This window comes from Vitis riparia, chromosome 9, assembly GCF_004353265.1.
Source record: "Vitis riparia cultivar Riparia Gloire de Montpellier isolate 1030 chromosome 9, EGFV_Vit.rip_1.0, whole genome shotgun sequence".
Taxonomy (NCBI): Eukaryota; Viridiplantae; Streptophyta; class Magnoliopsida; order Vitales; family Vitaceae; genus Vitis; species Vitis riparia.
The window spans coordinates 3,850,630-3,869,741 of NC_048439.1; the positions used below are offsets into that span (position 1 = coordinate 3,850,630).

A 19,112-nucleotide genomic window follows, 5' to 3' on the forward strand; every position below is an offset into this window, starting at 1 on the left:
TCCAACCAATTAAAACGAATAAAAATTATAGTAGCTTCACAATATGCCCCTTGCATACAATCCAAACATACAAGAGATGTTTTTGCTCAACTTTACACACAAGATAAGCACAAAAGGTTTTTTTTTTTTTTTTTTTCTCTTTAGATGATTATTTTTACAATCCACCTTGTGCACACATAGCATCTAGAAATTCAAACATTTGCAAGAAGTTTCAATTGAGTTCGACCATTCTTCAAAATCTTATTCTATAGAAACAAAAACACAAATCAGCTACATCATTTGCCTATAATCCAAATAAAAAAAAATAAAATTAAGTGAATCTGAATATTTAACTTATATGCAAACAACAATTTATGAACATTATCAATCATAAAAAATTCCAATTAGCAACTGCAAAAGATACGTTCAAACTAGAGTTATTTACAAATTATATAATGGAAATGTAAACAAATTAATTCAAATTTGAAGTAATATTTAGAAATACGTACCCATAAACAAACAACTAATCCAAATTCTTTAGAGGTATATGCCCAAGTTAAGATAATGTAGACAAAGTGTAAAATAAGTTCATTTTTAACATTTTCATAATAATTCTCCAAAGTAGGTATTTTCCTAGTTTAAATTCCTCAAGAGTAAAATAATTTTAAAAATAAATATGCATGTAAGAGATGGTTTTAATTAAGTTTCATTGTAAAAAAAATAAAAATAAAATCAAGAACAGAAATATTAAGTCCTTGTCTCAAGAACAATCTTTAATAATAAAAATAGTGAACATATGTTTTATCGTCTTATCTTTAATAATATCATAGTGAACAAATGATAAAATACAAATGTATCAATATTTTGTATTTTATCAAGTAAAAAGTTATTAATATTTTATTATTAAAAAAGATCAATCATATATTAAAGAGTGAAATATAATTTTATTATTTATTTTATTTTTGCTTTATTTACTTTATATTTTACAATTTTTATTCACATATTATTAAATTTATAGCTTTATGATTTTGTTGTTTGGTGATGATATAAATATGTGTATATATAAGCATAATCAAAGTCAACATGGCATAAATGGTTATGGTCTTAATCCTCTGCTTGTTCGTATTTTATTAAAAAAAAAAAGGAAAAAAGAAAAAATCAAATCAACCCGTGGGCCCATGCATTTTAAATGATAATTGAAAATGTTGACAACACTTTGTTAAAGGGCAAGAGTACTGAGGCATGCTCATTTCTTAAGGTGTTATAATATAAACTAGAAATTCTCTAAATATATCATGCGATGGCAGGACATAAGCTCGAACCTCTTTAATGTATGTGCTTTTAAAAACTCGATTGGTGAAGTATTACCTAAAATTTATTTCAAATCTCAAGTTGAGAAATTGCCATTCTTAATACAAGCACTCCAATCAATTAAAGCGAATAAAAATTACAGTAGCTTCATGGTATGGCACCCTACATACAATCCAAATATACAAGAGCTGTTTTCACTCATCTTTACACACAATATAAGCACAAAGGATTATTTATTTTTATTTTTTTTTTTGTCTCTTTGGATGTTTATTTCTGCAATCCACCCTGTGCACACTTAGCATCCTGAAATTCAAACATTTGAAAGAAGTTTCAGTTGAGTCCGACCATTCTTCAAAATCTTATCCTACAAAAACAAAAACACAAATAAGTTGGATCATTGGCCTATAATCTAAATGAATAAAAAAAAAGTGAATTTGAATATTTAACTTATGCGAACAACAATTCATTAACGTTATCAATCATAACAAATTATAATAAGTAGCTGCAAAGGATACGTGTAAACTAGAGTTATTTACAATTTATATAATGAAAATAAAAATAAATTAATTCAAATTTGAAGTAATATTTAGAAATACGTATTCATAAACAAACAACTAATCCAAATTCTTTAGAATTGTAAGCCCTAGTTAAGATAATGTAGACGAAGTGTAAAATAAGTTTATTTTTAACATTTTCATAATAATTCTCCAAAGTAGGTATTTTCATGTTCTAAATTTCTCAAGAGTAAAATAATTTTGAAAATAAACATGCATGTAAGAGATGGTTTTAATTAAGTTTCATTGTAAAAATAAAAAATCAAGAGACAGAAATATTAGGTCCTTCTCTCTAGAACAAATAATAAATAAAAAGATTGAGATAATAGTAGTGATACATCAAGTATGTTATTGGATCCAAAAGTTATGCCTTAATCTGTTTTACAAACATGTATTTTAGGATAGGGAAAGAGAAAATAGGATCAACATTAAGAAAAGTTATTTTGTTTGGAGTTTTATTAATAGTTTCTTTTTAAATTATAACTAAATTCATTGGGGTGAGTAATGGGTGAGGTAAGGAAAAAAAATAAAACAAAAGTGGAGATAAAAATAAATTTTATCCACTTATAACATAAAAACGTGAACATGAAGACACATGAGACATTTGAAACTTTGTCCCAAAAAAGAAGGCAGTACCTACAAAGAGAGCATGGGAGAAGGTCATCTTCTCATTTCTTCATTGCCACTCTTTAAAGTAGGGAGTGAAAGTGAGTTGAATGGTTTCATCCTTCCACTGCAACCCTTGCCACCACTCTGATTCCCCTCGAATCCTCTTTAAACCGTTTCTTGCACTGTTTGAATCCAATGGCAGCTTCCTTAGATTTGGGCATTCCATGACGCAGAGGGTTTTCAAGGAAGGAAATGGCAAGGCTCGTCTACTTATGCTCCTTAGATTTGGTAGGTGATAAAAGTTCATACTTTCAAGTCTTGAGAATATGCCAAGATTTTCAGGGACCCTACTCGCATCACCTATCACTTCTTCCATGGATTCACAGTGATATACACTAAGATGTTCAAGACTTGGGATGTAAATAAGCCATGTCAAGTCCAGCAACTTTGGTAGTTGATTAACATGTACCCAGCGGAGGTTGTAGAATATTGAGTTTGGGATATAATCTGCTACAAATCCCCGTTTACCCCTCCCATTTTCTAGATTGACTTTTATGTCTTGTAGCTCCCCACATCTATATATTGCAAGGCTATGTAGATGTTTGATTCTTGGCAATTGGAGTATGCTCATACCTTCCAAGTTCCAAAGGTGTAAACGCCTCATAGCATTCTGCAGTTTTTGGGAGTTCAATAACTTTTGGAAAGACAAAGTACCTACAATGGGCAAAGAGACCCAATTTATGTGCTCCAACCCTTCTAACTCCTCTAATAATGCTTTATTATCCTCATGTAAATAAATAGCCTTATCAGCCTTCCTTGAATAATTGGCTTCCTCCTCTGTGGATGATGAAATATAATTTCTTTTTGACAACATATATTTAACTCTTATACTAAAAACTCTCAACATTGAGAGATGTGATATTACTTCCTTAAAAATTATTTGAAGACTACCTTCTAATAGCAGATATCTTAGTCTTTTCAAAGTTGCAAGCTCCGCAGACAATTCTCTTAGATCCGTATTTAACAAATTGAGATATTGCAATGTAACTAATTTACCAATTCCAGTAGGTAATTTAGTTATTCCAGCATTTGACAAATCCAGAACTTTTATAACCGGCATGAAATGGAAGAATCCACTCGGAAATGTTTTCAGGCCTCTACTCCTAACAATTAAAGTCAAGAGATTGGGAAAGATGGTGGTATAGTGAGTTCTTCCAAACTACTTGTCGACAGGTATATCCGTTGTGCCTCTTTCGCCTTTGAAACTTGGTGAACTTCCATAGTATCAACTTCTTCTACCAAGATTATGTTCTTATTGCCCTTATATTCTGAAGCTAACCATAAAGCCATATCACGAATGACATCATGCATTTTAACCCTATCAAATTCAGCATTCTCGAATAGACATACTGTCTTTAGATGCTCAATGATGTGGTGCCCATGGTTTAATGCTTCATCTATGCTAACAAATCCATCCAAAAACCCTTCTCCAATCCAAAGGAATATAAGATCCTCATCCCAAATTTCATGGTCCTCTGGGAATATAGCAAGATATAAAAAACAAGTCTTGATGGTGTCACTTGGCAAGTTATCGTAACTGAATTTGAGGACCGGAAATACATGAGCTCCCATACCTGAAAACTTTGATGGATAAGTCTTCAACATTTGGATTGCTTGCTCCCATTCTTGTGGAGTCTTCTTGTCAGCCATAGCTCGCCCAATAGTGACGATTGCAAGTGGTAAGCCTTGGCATTCTTTAGCAGCAATTTCAGCAAGTTGGGGTATATCCGAATGTGAATTTAGAGCAGTCTCTCCAACCTTCTTCTTGAACAAATTAATAGCCTCATCTTCTGTCAAACACTCCACCTTAAGGCTTTTTTGAGCTTCCATATCCCGACAAACATCCAGAGAACGGGTTGTTAATATTACTTTGGACTTGTTTTGGGAATTAGGATAAGGAACCCCCACTTTTTGGAGATCAAGCCGCTCCCATACATCATCTAGCAGCATCACAAACCTTTTTGCCTTCAAGACATTGAAAATTGCTACTGCCTTTTCATCCTCGGTTCTGTTTCTCCATCTGTCTTCAGGAATGTCTAACTTGTTGCGAATGACTTCTTGTACTTTTTCCACACTTGCTGGCCTGGATACTACTACCCAAATGGCGATTTCAAAGATCTTGCTCGCTCTGATGAACTCATTATTCACTTTGGTCATGAGGGTAGTTTTCCCGGCACCCCCCATACCGTACAACCCAATAATTCCCAGCTCCTCGTCTTGGATGCATCTGCAAACCTCTGTAAACATCAGATCTAAGCCCACAGTCTTCTCCATCGGCCTCTCATCCACCGGAGCTTGAGGTAACCTATCAGCCACAACATCAAAGCGTCCCTTGTTCCTTAATTCAGTCACAGCACCCAGCTTTTTACTCGCTTTCTTCCCAAGCTTGTAGCTGGACCGGCAGTTTCTGGGACAACAAGTTCCAGGGCATTTCTTCTGGATTTCCTGATCGCCTTTCTCCAGGATCTCGTTGACTCCTAGTTCCATGGCTAGGACGCTATGGAGCCAGCCGTCCACTTCATTTGTGCGCTTCATTTGCCTTTGATCTTCAAGTTCAACTCTTCCCTTCACATCCTGGTATGCGTTCTTCAGCTCCTGCATTGCGTTTCTTAACGAGTCCATATTTTCCTGCAGATCCCTGATGTAGACTGCATGCTTGGCTGTGCAGTTCCATGCGCGAGTGACAACATCCAAGATTGGGCTCACACAATCCATTCCTTGTCTTGAGAGATGAAATTCAACGAAAAAACAGAAAATGGAGAGATGGGTTTTGTGGGAGAGCAGCAGACTTTTTTTTTTTTTTTTTGGGTGTCAAAACAGTTCTCTCTCAATGAGGAGACTTCTATGGTTCCATGCACGCGGTAGGTACCGAAGCGTGAATTCCCACCGTTGGATAAGTAAATCCAATCAAGACCGTCTATTTGATTTTACAAAGGGGGAATCGTGACAGAATATATATTGTGAGAGGGACAGCAATAATATTAGCATTTAATTTCTTATTCATCAAAGCGGAATAAAAAGGGTTAAGAAATTAATGCATGGATACATTTCTCATTTTAATTTTTAAAAACAATTTTATTTTTATTTTATAAAAAGTAGGTACATAGCTTGTGTAGTTGAAAATATTTTTTTTAAATTTAAGAAAGTAAAATTTTTTCATATTTTAAATTTTGAGAATTTTTTTTAACAACAGAATGGTAAATATTTTATATAAGAATTTTTGGTTTTGAAAGTAAAAAATAAAAAGTGTATCTAATGAATGCTCTAAACCAATCAATACTTATAATTTGAGGATTTTTTATAGGAGAAAAATCGTAACATAAAAAGTAATTTTAAAATTATAATACTTTTTAATTTCAAGTAGGCTTCGTCTTTTATACGGACGAACTCAATGTAAAAGTAAACTCGTCTTTTAAAAAACAAATTCAATAAAAATGAACTTATTTTTTCAAAAAATGAGTTTAATATAAAAAGTTTTAGGGTAAAAATGAAATTTGTGTTTTGAAAAGACGAATTTAGTGAAAAAAAATGAATTTGTCTTTTAAAAAGAAAAAGAGGAGTTTAGTGCAAAAATAAACGAAAATATTATATTTGTATATTTATTTTTTAAATAATTATATTTTTTTTTATAGAATATTTAATAAATAAATAAAAATCACGTGGGTAGTTTTGGGTATTGGCGCCACAATCTGTCATGGGCTCTAAAAAAACATATTTTTTGCTGTCCAAGACATAGAAAGAAGAAAAGATAATAGAATAAGTGATGAGTTGCTCGAGCGATGGTTTGCCCAAATTTCAATCCACTAAAGGTTCCTTTTTATATGGCCATTTGCAGATTCATTAAGCCTCTATTCCAAATTTATTATTTCTAATTACGTATTCTGCTTCAACTATCATATTTAATTAATTATTAATTATTAATTATTTGTTGGACTTTTGGTCTCAATATCAAGTTTTATGAATACATTTTTTTAAACTATAAATAAATTTATTGAGATGAGTAATGCTTGAGGCAAGAAAAAAAAAATAGAAAGGGGAACAAAAAGGAAAAAAAGTACGCATTACCAGTTCTGAAATGAAGCGGAATTCTCATCCACTTACTGCAGAAAAACATGAACATGAACACCCAGGAGACATTCGAAAACTTGTTCAGACAAGTAAAAAGAGAGAAAGACAAAAAAGAAAGAAGAAAAAACTAGAGAGTGCCTGAGAGAGCATGGGAGAAGAGGGTATTGAGGTGGGAGAAGGAGCTGGAGCAACTTCTCTACCATCCTCTCGTTTCTTCACCAGATAATGAAGTAAGGAGTGAAAGTGTGCTGAATGGTTTCATTTTCCCACTTCAACCTTTCCCATCACTCTGATTCTCCTATAATGGTCTTTAAATTGTTTCTTGCACTGTTTGAATCTAATGGCAACTTCCTTAGATTTGGGCATTCTTCCACAAATGACAAGGCACGACCACTGATACTCTTTAGATTTGGTAGATAATTCAAGTTCAAACTTTTGAGTCTTGAGAATATGCCAATGTTTTTTTTAGATTCCACTTGCATCACCTATCACTTCTTCCATGGATTCACATGTGCTTGCTACAAGAAATTCAAGTCTTGGGATGTAAATAAGCCATGTCTAAGTCCAACAACTTTGGAAGTTGATAAACAATTACCACTGGAAGGCTCTGAAAGTTTGAGTTTGGGATTAGATCAACTACAAATCCTTGCCTTGTTCCCTTCTTTTCTAGATCTACTTTTATCTCTTGCAATTCTCCACATCTAGATATTCCAAGGAGTTGTAGATGTTTCATTCTAGGCAATTGGAGAAAGGTCATATCTTCCAAGTTCCCAAGGCCTAAACGCCTTATAGCATTTTGCAATTTTTGAGAGCTTCTTAACTTTTGAAAGGACAGAGGACCTACGATTGGAAAAGATACTCAATTTATATATGTATTCCAACCCTTCCAGTTCTTCTTCTAATAATGCTTTATTATCCTCCCATAAATAAATAGCTCTAGAATTCTCCTCTGAATAATTGGGTTCCTCCTCCTTGGATGATTGATTGCCTTTTTCTTCCTCCAGTGAATGATTAAGTCCCATACTAAAATATCTCATTATTAAGAGATTCGATATCACTTCCTTGGAAATTATTTTGAGATATGGCATGCTATGTAATAGCAAATATCTTATTCTTTTCAAAGTCTTAAGCTCAGCAGACAATTCTCTTAGATTTGTCCCTGACAAATCGAGATATTGTAGTGTTACTAATTTACCAATTCCAACAGGTAATTCAGTTATTTGAGTAAATGAGAATCCAAAACTTTTATAAATGAAATGGAAGAATCCACTTGGAAGTCTCCAAGGTGTTCTCCTAACAATTAAAGTCAAGAGATTGGGAAAAGATGGCGGTATGATGAGTTCTTTCAAGCTACTCATCGACAAGGATATACATTGTGCCTCTTTCCACTTTGAAACTTGGTGAGCTTCCACGATATCATTTTCTTCTACCAAAATTTTGTTCTTGTTGCCACTATATACTGTAGCTAACCACAAAGCCATAGCACGAATAACATCATGCATCTTGACTTGATCAAATCCAACGCTCTCCAATAAACATGTTGTCTTTAGATGCTCAATGATATCATGCCCTTGGTTATATGCTTCAGCTATGTTGTCAAATTCATCCAAAAACCCTTCTCCAATCCAGAGAAATATAAGATCATCATCTATAATTTCATAGTCCTCTGGGAATATGGCAAGATATAAAAAACAAGCCCTGATGGTGTCATTTGGCAAGTTATCATAACTGAATTTCAGGACCGGAAACACATGATCTCCCATACCTGAAAACTTTGATGGATAAAGTCTTCAATATTTGTATTGCTCGCTCCCATTCTTGTGGTGTGTTCTTGCCGGTCATAGCTCGCCCAATAGTAACGAGTGCAAGTGGTAGACCTTTGCACTCTTTAGCAGCAATTTCAGCGAGTTGTGGTATATCTGGATGTGAATTTAGAGTAGTCTCTCCAACCTTCTTCTTGAACAAATTAATAGCCTCCCCTTGTGTCAAACACTCCACCTTAATACTTTTTTGAGCTTCCATATCACGACAAACATCCAGAGATCGGGTTGTTAATATTACTTCAGACTTGTTTTGGGAATTAGGAGAAGGAACCCCCAACTTTTGGAGATCAAGCCGTTCCCATACATCATCTAACAACAACACAAACCTTTTTGCCTTCAAGACATTGAAAATTTCTACTGCCTTCTCGTCCTCACTTCTATTTCTCCATCTATTATCCGGGATGTCTAATTTGTTGCGAATGACTTCCTGTACTTTTCCCACACTTGCGGGCCTGGACACTACAACCCAAATGGTGATTTCAAAGCCCTTGCTTGCTCTGATGAATTCATTATTCACTTTGGTCATGAGGGTAGTTTTCCCGGCACCACCCATACCATACAACCCAAATAATTCCCAGTTGTTCATATTGGATGCATCTGCAAACCTCTGCATACATCAGATCTAGGCCCACAGTCTTCTTCACCGGCCTCTCATCCACTGGAGCTTGAGCTAACCTCTCTGCCACAACATCAAAGCGTCCCTTGTTCCTTAACTCAGTCACAGCACCCAGCTTTTTACTCGCTTTCTTCCCGAGCTTGTAGCTAGACCGGCCGTTTCTGGGGCAACAAGTTCCAGGGCATTTCTTCTGGATTTCCTGATAGCCTTTCTGCAGGATACCGTTGACTTGTATTTCCATGACTTGTACACTATGAAGCCAGCCATCCACTTCATTGGTGCGCCTCATTTGTCGTTGCTCTTCAAGATCAACTCTTCCCTTCACATCTTCATGTACATTCTTCAGCTCCTGCATTGCATTTCTCAAAGAGTTCATATTTTCCTGCAGATCCTGGATGTAGCCGGCATGCTTGGCTGTGCAGTTCCATACGCGAGTGACAACATCCAAGATTGGGCTCACACAATCCATTCCTTGTGTTGAGAGATGAAATTCAAACAGAACAAACATGAGATTATAATAGGCAGTCTACACACGATTAAAGTCATTTGGCCACTGCTTCCCCATCACATTTTGGTTGCGATTAGTCTGGGTTTTAACATTTCAATTAGGAATTGGTTAACTTGCTTATGGCTTTAAATTCAAAATTAATTTGCAAGTACATAGAATATATTGAAAATTTTAACAGAATCCTAGTAGAAAGAAAACTTCTGCTTTGGATGAGAGAATTTATGAAAGCTTCCGAAATTACCCCTTGTTTTTGCTGTCTAATGGAAGAATCTTGCTTGCAATCCAAATGCAGAGGAGATAATGCTGGAAATCACTTTGGAATCTTCTTAAGAATATGCAAAGAGGGAACGAGAGAGAAAAATAATATAAATGTTTAAACATGACCTGGTCATTTCATGGGTGGGGGAATCCAAAAGGAAGAAAGAGAGAATCAAATTGAAAAGGAAATGGACAAGAAGAAAGATAATCAAAACCGACGAAGTAATCAAAAAGGAGAAAGAGAATCAAAACTGATGGAATAATTAGAAAGGAGAATGAGAATCAAATCAAGAAGGAAATGGACAAGAAGAAGCATAATTAAAATCAAAATCAAACCAAATGAAAAGAATTAAGAAAAGGTTAAATATGCTTTACTCTGTTGTCGCGTTTTACACTTTGCTTTCTTATGTTCAAAATCCAATACTTTACTCCTAAATTTGTTAAAGAGTAACGGTTTGCCCCAAATTAATGACTCTCTATAACATTAGAAAAGAGATTAATCTTTTTTGCACCCTATTTCGACCATAAGTACAATCTTAAATTGAACCAATTTTCAATTAACAACTATAAAATGGAATTTTTGAAACACTTTAAAAATATGATAGCGACCAATTTGCAAGTATTCCCCAATTTTTTAAATTTTGAAAAAAGTTTTTACATTTTTTTAAATTTTCATATAAGAAAGTAAAAAATTATAGTAAATTTTGGTGCTGTTTTTTTTTTTTTTTTTCCCCTTTGTGTATGAATTGTTATACTTTGGTGAATGCTCCGAACGAGCATCACTATTTGGAAAGTCTGGATGACAGGGGCTACAATCTGTCATGGCCAGTAAAAAATATCATTGGTTTTATGTTTCCATTTCTTTTTCTTTGCTCCTTACAAAGAGAATAAAATAAGTGATGAGTTGTCAAGGGAGGTCTGCTCATATCTCTATCTACTTATTTTCATGGACGACATATTCTTGTTAAGGTTTTGACTTCTCTCTTCCACAAGCTATTCTGCTTCATCTCTCGATCTAAAACTTTTGATCTACTGTACTAATTCATATTTTTTTAGAACATAGACTAAAACCCGTCTAAATTATTTTATTTGAAAAACAGGTTTAGGAAAGTATTACCAAAAATTTGTTTCAAAAACTAGTGAGTGTTACAAATATACAAGAGATTTTCTCACTCAACTTTACACACAATACAAGCATGCAAGGATTTTTTTTTTTCTTTTTCTTTTTAGATGATTATTTTGCAATCCATCCTATGCACATGTAGCGTCCAATAATTCAACATTTGCAAGAAGTTTCAGTTGAGTCAAATGTTCATCAAAAACTTGTCCTACAAAAGCAAGAGAGCAAATCAATTGGGACATTTGTCTACTATTTAAATCATAGAACAAATTTGCTTCTATGAATATGAGAAAGAACTTCATTTCTTTCTTAAATTTATACAATAATGAAGTTAATCTAAAAATTGTCATGAACAATATTTTATTAACATCATCAACCAAAAATTTTGCTCAATCATTGCAACAGATATGGAAATGTAAAGAAATTAAGTTAAATTTGACTTGATATTTATAATTAGGCCATAAACAAAGAATTAATCTAAATTTGTTGGTCGGAGTTGAATGTTGGAGCTAAAATAATATAAATAAAGTTTAAAATAAAAAGTTAAGTTCATTTGCCTTCCTTGAAGTTTTAGATAAATACACTTAACTCTCATTGATATGAAATTTTATCAAATATCTATTTTTATTCACTTCCTCTTTTACTTTGAATAAAAGAGGTATTTAATGAAATTCCAAACAAATGACATTTATGTGTATTAAGCCAAAATCCAATGGGAGGTAAGTGAAGTTAACTTTTAAAATAAATTCACTATTAACGACTTTATGACTAAATTAAAAAAAAAAATTGTAATACTTTTTCATAGTTTAAGTTCCTTTGTGTAAAATAATTTTGAAAATAAACATATATGAAACAATTTTGAAAATTTTTTATTGAAAAATTCAAGAGACCAAAAAATTAGGACCTATTTGGTTGCTGTTTTTTAAAGTTGTTCTGGAAAACAATTTTTGACAACAGTTTTTAGTATTTTCAGAAACAAATTGTGTTTAGGAATTAAATTGAGGAAAACAGTTTTTATTCTAAAAAAAAAAAAAAAAGAAGTTTTGTTGAGTTAATAAAAAAGTTTTTTAAAATAAGTAAAACAAAAAACATGTTTGAAGGTTGTTTTTTTTTTAATTAATAAAATATTTTCTTCCATTAACTTGATATTATAAATATATAAATAATTTTTGTATGCACAATTAATTTAAATTAAAAGAAATTATTCTATTTTGAAATTTTTATACCAATTATAATTTTTTTAAACAAATGATAACTTTGTAACCATGTGTAAGTATATTAATTTCAATAATTTAAGAAAGAAGAAAGGGCTTGTGGGTGGGAGTGTAGTGGTTGAGTGAAGCTCACCTTTATGGAAACACAAAAAGCAATTAGGAAAACATAGAAAGAAGAAAGAGAAAACATAGAGAGCCATTTATTATTTAAACAGTGAAAAAACAATAAAAAACATATTTTTATTATTCTAAAAAACTGGTTTTTGAGAATACGAAAAATACAAAAAACAAAAATATACCCCCTTTCCCAAACATGTTTTTAGTGTTTTTTGTTTTCAAGAACATAAAACAATTATTGAAAACAGCAACCAAACAGACTCTAAATATTTGGTTTTGGAAAAAATTAGAAACATAAATATATAAATTAATAAAGAATGAGTTGATATTAATAATGCATCAAGTTTGTAACCGGATTAAATGTTCTTCCTTAATCTATTTACAAACATAAAATTTAGGATAGGAGAATAGAAAATATGAGGATCACGGAAAAAGGGTTATTTTGTTTTTGTTTTTGTTTTGTTTTTTTTCGAAGGAGAAGACGAGGGAAGTTTTATGGATCCTTTCCTTTTAAACTATGATTAAATTTATTGAGATGAGTAACATTTGAGATAAGAAAAGAATTAAAAACAAGAGGGGAAAGAAAAGAAAAGAAAAAGGAAACCATATCATATGAATTCCGAAATGAAGTAAACATTCTTATCCACTTATTGCAGAAAAACATGATCATGAACAAACATGAGACATTAGAAAATTTGTCTAAATATGTATTAAAAAAAAAAGGAGGAAAAAAGTAGAATAATTGAGAGAGCATGAGAGAAGAAGGTAGTGGGGGGTGGGAGAAGAAAAATGAGCAATTTCTCTACCATCCTCTCATTTCTTCCACCATATATATAATGAAGTAGGGAGTGAACATATGTTGAATGTTTTCATCACCCCACAACAACCCCTCCCACCACTCTGATTCCCCTTTAATTATCTTTAAACTATTTCTTGCACGGTTTGAATCTAGTGACAACTTCCTTAGGAGTACCTTATTAGCTATAGAGGGTTGTTTTGCTGCAAAGGGTTGTTTGCACATACTAGTTAAGGCAATCATGAGGGACGTCGTTGTGTTCTTTATATATATATATATACACACACACACACATTGAAAGCAACCGATTCTGATAAGGTTAACCTAATTGCATCAAGGGCTTTGGGATCCATCAAATTCCATTTTGTTTCATCCATTGAATCTTGCTTCTCTCCTAACAACAAATACAAATCTTTTTGGTATAGATAATCCTTCATGTGCATCTTCCATAAATCAAAATTTGTATCATCGAATTTTTTGATTTTGTATGATCCCTTCTCTGATCCCATTATTTCTACTGAAATTGTAATTGGTCAAACACATCAAGCTTAGGGTTTGTGAACCTTGCTTTGATACCCGTTGTCAACCAAACCATGCATACACACAAGCAGAAAATAAAACAAAAATATGAGATTTTTAATGTGGTTCAACAATCAATGCGATCTCTACATCCATGGGGTGCATCACATTAAAAAATCCACTAATCAAAGGAAAGAGGAGTATAATGATGAAGCTCTAAAAAAACTCCTTTCAATTGTAGTCATGCTCTCTAAAAAAAACTTAAAAATATAACATGGTTAAATATACAATGGAGGCAAATTCGTCATTCATCACATGCAATGGGAGCTCAACCCCCAACATCTCGAGTAAAGCACAATAAAATCGATTTAGACTTCACAATTCAATAACAATAGCTTACTTGATGATGCCATCTCGTCTTGTTTTTTATATCTTTCAATATTCCAAGAGGATTTTCAAATTTTGAATGATACACTTATAGACCTTTGGATTGGAGAAGGTTTTCTGGATGAATTTGCAGCTTACATGAAGCCCATGAGCAGGGATATTGAATCATTGGAAGTCTAAAGTTTGCATGTCTATTTGAGGAAGGTCAACTTGAATATCATATCAAGATGCATGATGTGATTCATGACAAGCATTATGGATAGCTTCTGAATATGGTGGTAAGAAGAATGAAATCTTGGTACAAGAAGGCATCATTTTGAGTGTTGCTGAAGTCACAAAATCGAAGGAGGCATGTGGGATCCTCACTAAAAAGTGCCACGTGGCTCCCTCTCCCTTGGCCACGCGGACGGTTCCCCTTGCGACGCATGGCACAGCTCATTCCACCCGGACGGGAATCATCGCTCATTCCACCCGGATGTCTCACAGCCGCCATTTTATCCGGCTGACATTCCACTTCAGCCGGATATCTCATATCCGAATTCGGTCGACGTTCCACCTTCTCTGGATATTTCACATCCGGCGCCTTCCACCGGATGCGAAAGGAGGACAATTCAACTTCCCCGGACAGGATGTCCGACTACTCTAGTGACAGCATACTAGGGCAGCTTAGCTCGTCAGACATTCGCGAATCGCCGGATCCACTTTCGCCCGCAATAAAAAAGATAACTCTAACAATACTGACGACCAAGTCTCCTGAACTGTCACTCATCATTAATGCAAGATACATTCGACAAGACATTCCCAAGTCTTCTCAGGTTTCCTGACACATCCCCGATATTTAAAAGTCATAAATTGCGGCGATGTCCACCGCCTAAATACCTTCCTGATAGCTCCCACTTGACATCAGAAATGTCATGATTGTTTAGCCTTCCTATGAGCCGCAATCATGACAATGGGACCCGCTAGCAAGGTGGTGCCATACTTTCTGACACTATATAAAAGGGCCTTCACACAAAGAGGGAGGTAAGGTTGACTATCCCTGAAACAACCTGATAGCTTGATCTCTTGAGCCATGGCTAACAAAACCATCGAAGGGTGTGCCCGGACATCCTGTCCGGACATCTTTTTGCAGGAGGAAGGAGGAATTACTACTATGCGTTGACTGAGATTCTGTTGCTGTAGACAATTACTGTAGCATGAGAATTTCGCCACCAACACTGGCGCCGTCTGTGGGAACCGTTTTCTCTTCTCAGTAAATTCTATACCTTCCAACTGTAAAGATGACTTCACTCTCAAGGAGTCGTGCTTCAGCCAGAGGTGTCGAAAGTCACTTCGAGTGGCGGGACACCATTGAAAGATGACAGCGAGAGAACGAACGGCAGATGCAAATTCTGTTCCAAGAAACAAGGAAACTCAGGGAAGAAAACAATGTCTTGAGGATCCGAAGCTCTCCTCAACCTCAGCACTATCAGCGGAGGTAGGGCCCCTGTCACAGCCAGGGAGCTCCATTCCCCCGAGAGGCGAGTCCAACCCTAGAGGCGCATGAAGTATGGCCTATCGAAACCCCGATGCACGCCCACCGTGTCCGACGAGACGAAAGCTCAGCCTCCACTCGAGTCTCATCCAAACTACAATGTGAGAAAAGGCCCCAAATATCTGACGCCATGTACGCGCGTCTGGGACCCCAAACATCCTACAAAAACAGGCCTCATGCCACCCTCTCACTGGGTGCACACTCCGAGCCCTCGAGCTCACCTACTTTACAGGGACATGCCGCTCGCCTCCCAGTGGCGCGGGGTGGTAAAGATCCCTCGCACACAGCCCCTCCGGGCTCTATCAGCAGGCGTCTGGACGACATGCTCTCCATGCCTTTCAGCTCTCGTATCATTAAATATGAACCCCCGCGAGGGTTCATCGTCCCGAAATTCTCCACATATGATGGATCCAGCGATCCCTTTGATCACATAATGCATTATCGGCAGCTCATGACCCTTAACATGGGGAATGATATGTTGTTGTGCAAAGTTTTCCCAGCCAGTCTGCAAGGCCAGGCTTTTTCATGGTTTCACCGACTGCCCGTGAACTCGATTGACAATTTCCGGGATTTGTCCAAAGTCTTCGTGGGGCAATACTTATACTTAGCCAGACATAAGCAAAATATCAGCACCTTGCAGAACCTCAAAATGCAAGAAAACGAAACTTTGAGAGAGTTCGTGAAGCGCTTCGGACAAGCTGTCCTACAAGTCGAATCGTACAGCATGGACGCAATCCTCCAAATTTTTAAGCGGAACATATGCCCAGGGACCCTCTTATTCGAGTCCCTCGCCAAAAAACCTCCTACAACCATGGATGAATTATTCCGGCGTGCGAGTAAATACTCCATGCTAGAGGATGACATCCGTGCCACTGCACAGCAGGTCTTAGTAACTGGCCAGGCCACTAAAAGTGAAGCCACCAGAAGCTTCAAAGCACCCAACCATTCTGGGTCATCCAGCAGGGGGCAAGATGAGCGGCGCCCGCTACTTATTCGAACACCTCTCACCAAGTCGTACGAAAAACTGCTTCCTATAATCCGCAATCTGCCTGGATTTAGATGGCCAGTACCAATAAGATCGAACCCCTCAGAAAGGGACCGCAACAAAAGATGTGATTACCATAAAGATCATGGGCACACGACTGAAGCGTGCATAAGCCTCCGTTACATGGTGGAGGATCTCCTAAAGGCAGGACACTTGAAGCAGTACGTCTGAACAATGCCTAAAGGTGAAGAATCTCCCCATAGTCGGGGCCCACACGCTCCAACATCTCCTGTTAGGGCAATGATCAACTACATATACGAAGGACCCTTGGATGACGAGTACAGTTCCATAAAGAAAAGGCAAAGACTGCTGCGAGCAGCTACGGTTCGGGAACACGTAAGCTCCATCCGCCCAGGGTTAGCCAATGGGAGCATCCATCCCATAGATGAGACCATTGTCTTCCCCGCTCTAGATCCATCCCGAGTGCTGCAGCCGCACCGAGATGCTCTCATCCTAACAATAGGGGTGAGAGACTACGACATGAAAAGAATCCTGATCGACCCAGGTAGTTCCGCGGACCTGTTGCAGGTGGCGGTCATCAAACGAATGGGTTTCGAACCCTCCAGCCTGGAAAATCCCAGAAAAACCCTGTTCGGATTCAATGGTTCATCCACAACCTCACTTGGGGATATAATACTGTCGGTTCATGCCGGGCCAGTCATCCTAAACGTTTTATTTTCTGTGGTTGAGGATTTATCCCCTTTCAATGCCATCTTGGGACACACATGGTTACACGGAATGAAGGCCATTCCATCCACGTATCATCAAAGGGTCAGCTTCATCACCCAAGATGGGCAAATTAATCTTTACGGAAGCCAGCTCGCTGCTCGACAATGTTATCAGATCACTCGCGAAGCCGGACCTAGTGCCGACCGCGAGCATTCCTCCAAAGAAGCAAATGTTTCTGACCAATAGCAGTTACAGCATCCGGGAGACAAAGATCCCCCGGCAGCAGATCCGCTGGAAGCTGTCCGGATATCAAAGGAAGGTGAACGCTTCACGTACGTCAATACCCTCCTACCGCCAGTCGAGAGATTCGAGCTTCAAAAAGTGCTCCAACAAAATCGAGATATCTTTGCTTAGGCCCACTCGGACATGTTTGGAATACTTCCGAGCGTCGCCTCTCATCGGCTCAACGTATTAGCCACCTCCAAGCCAGTTTGACAAAAAATCCGACGATTCCATCTGGACAGACAAAAAGTCATTCAGGAAGAAATGAAAAAATTATTGGAGGCCGGATTTATAAGGGAGGTGCAGTATCCGAAATGGTTGGCAAACGTAGTAGTGGTCCCTAAAAAGGGAGGAAAATGGCGGGTGTGCGTAGACTACACCAATCTCAATGACGCGTGCCCCAAAGACAGTTTTCCACTACCGCGAATAGACCAGATAGTAGATGCAACCTCCGGGCATGAAATGCTATCCTTTTTGGATGCTTTCTCCGAGTATCACCAAATTCCCATGGATCCGAATGACGAAGAAAAAACCTCATTCATAACTTCTCACGGGCTCTACTATTATAGAGTCATGCCATTCGGACTCAAGAACGCTGGGGCTACGTATCAGAGGTTAATGACCAAGATTTTCAAGCCGCTGATTGGCGACATTATTGAGGTGTACATTGACGATGTGGTAGTCAAAAGCAAAACCCGAAGCGAACACACCCAGCATTTGCATAAAGTTTTTCATTTATTGAGAAAATATGGCATGAAGCTTAACCCAGCCAAATGTGCATTCGGGGTAGGCTCGGGGAAGTTCCTGGGGTTCATGGTTACCCAAAGAGGAATCGAAATCAATCCAGATCAGGTGAAAGCAGTCGCCAACATGCTTGCACCAACAAACAAGAAGCAGTTGCAACGCCTCACTGGCAAACTCGTCGCTCTCGGACGGTTCATAGCTCGATTCACAGACAAGATGAAGCCTTTCTTCCTGACACTCAGAGATATCAATAAATCCGAATGGACGCAAAACTGCCAAAATGCATTTGAAGAAATCAAGCGGTATCTTTCTCAACACCCTATTCTAAGCAGTCCGCAACTTGGGGAAAGACTATACCTGTATCTAGCAGTTACCGATTGGGCTGTTAGTGCGGTCCTGCTCCGTTCCTTATCGCCCCGAGAGTAAAGACCCTTATATTTCATCAGCAAAGCGCTTGCCGATGTAGAGACAAGATATTCAAGGATGGAATAGACTACCCTGGCGCTGCGCACAGCCGCTAAGAAACTGCGTCCCTATTTCCAAGCTCACCCCATAACCGTACTCACCAATCAACCTCTCATAAATGTTCTGTATAAACCAAACATAACAGGAAGGATGCTACGATGGGCGATAGAGCTGAGCGAATATGGGATAAGTTATCAACCCAGACTATCCCTGAAGGGACAAGTCATGGCAAACGTTATAGCAGAGTTACCTAAAGCATGCGCCCCGGACAAACAATCGACTCCGGATGATTGGTGGTCTTTGCATGTTGATGGAGCCTCCCGCTCCTCCGGATCAGGAGTCGGACTCTTCTTCAAAGCACCAACCGGAGAACGACTGGAGCAATCCATCCGTCTGGATTTTCCCGTTTCAAACAATGAGGCTGAATATGATGC

General features: G+C 37.0%; 4 protein-coding genes across 4 annotated transcripts; 2 read left to right on the forward strand and 2 right to left on the reverse strand.

Moving 5' to 3' along the window:
- Positions 1 to 1,405: 1,405 nt before the first annotated feature.
- LOC117921680 (probable disease resistance protein At5g63020) lies at positions 1,406 to 5,302 on the reverse strand. The gene is made up of 2 exons (XM_034839633.1): positions 4,088 to 5,302; positions 1,406 to 1,654 (listed from the first exon to the last, which is right to left on the reverse strand). The coding sequence occupies exons 1-2, from the start codon at positions 5,226 to 5,228 to the stop codon at positions 1,650 to 1,652; spliced, it is 1,146 nt and encodes a 381-aa protein (XP_034695524.1). The 5' UTR covers positions 5,229 to 5,302; the 3' UTR covers positions 1,406 to 1,649.
- Positions 5,303 to 8,303: 3,001 nt separating this feature from the next.
- On the reverse strand, positions 8,304 to 9,155 carry LOC117922444 (probable disease resistance protein At1g52660). The gene has a single exon (XM_034840575.1). The coding sequence runs from the start codon at positions 9,015 to 9,017 to the stop codon at positions 8,304 to 8,306; it is 714 nt and encodes a 237-aa protein (XP_034696466.1). The 5' UTR covers positions 9,018 to 9,155.
- Positions 9,156 to 15,603: 6,448 nt separating this feature from the next.
- On the forward strand, positions 15,604 to 16,689 carry LOC117922445. Its single transcript, XM_034840576.1, has one exon. The coding sequence runs from the start codon at positions 15,604 to 15,606 to the stop codon at positions 16,687 to 16,689; it is 1,086 nt and encodes a 361-aa protein (XP_034696467.1).
- Positions 16,690 to 16,692: 3 nt separating this feature from the next.
- Positions 16,693 to 17,433, forward strand: LOC117922446. The gene has a single exon (XM_034840577.1). It carries the CDS (start codon positions 16,693 to 16,695, stop codon positions 17,431 to 17,433), a length of 741 nt encoding a protein of 246 aa, XP_034696468.1.
- Positions 17,434 to 19,112: the final 1,679 nt, after the last annotated feature.

Bases quoted from the DNA above. Each gene is read 5' to 3' on its own strand.
- LOC117921680 (XM_034839633.1), bottom strand. From the start codon at position 5,228: ATGGATTGTGTGAGCCCAATCTTGGATGTTGTCACTCGCGCATGGAAC.
- LOC117922444 (XM_034840575.1), bottom strand. From the start codon at position 9,017: ATGCAGAGGTTTGCAGATGCATCCAATATGAACAACTGGGAATTATTT.
- LOC117922445 (XM_034840576.1), top strand. From the start codon at position 15,604: ATGTACGCGCGTCTGGGACCCCAAACATCCTACAAAAACAGGCCTCAT.
- LOC117922446 (XM_034840577.1), top strand. From the start codon at position 16,693: ATGCCTAAAGGTGAAGAATCTCCCCATAGTCGGGGCCCACACGCTCCA.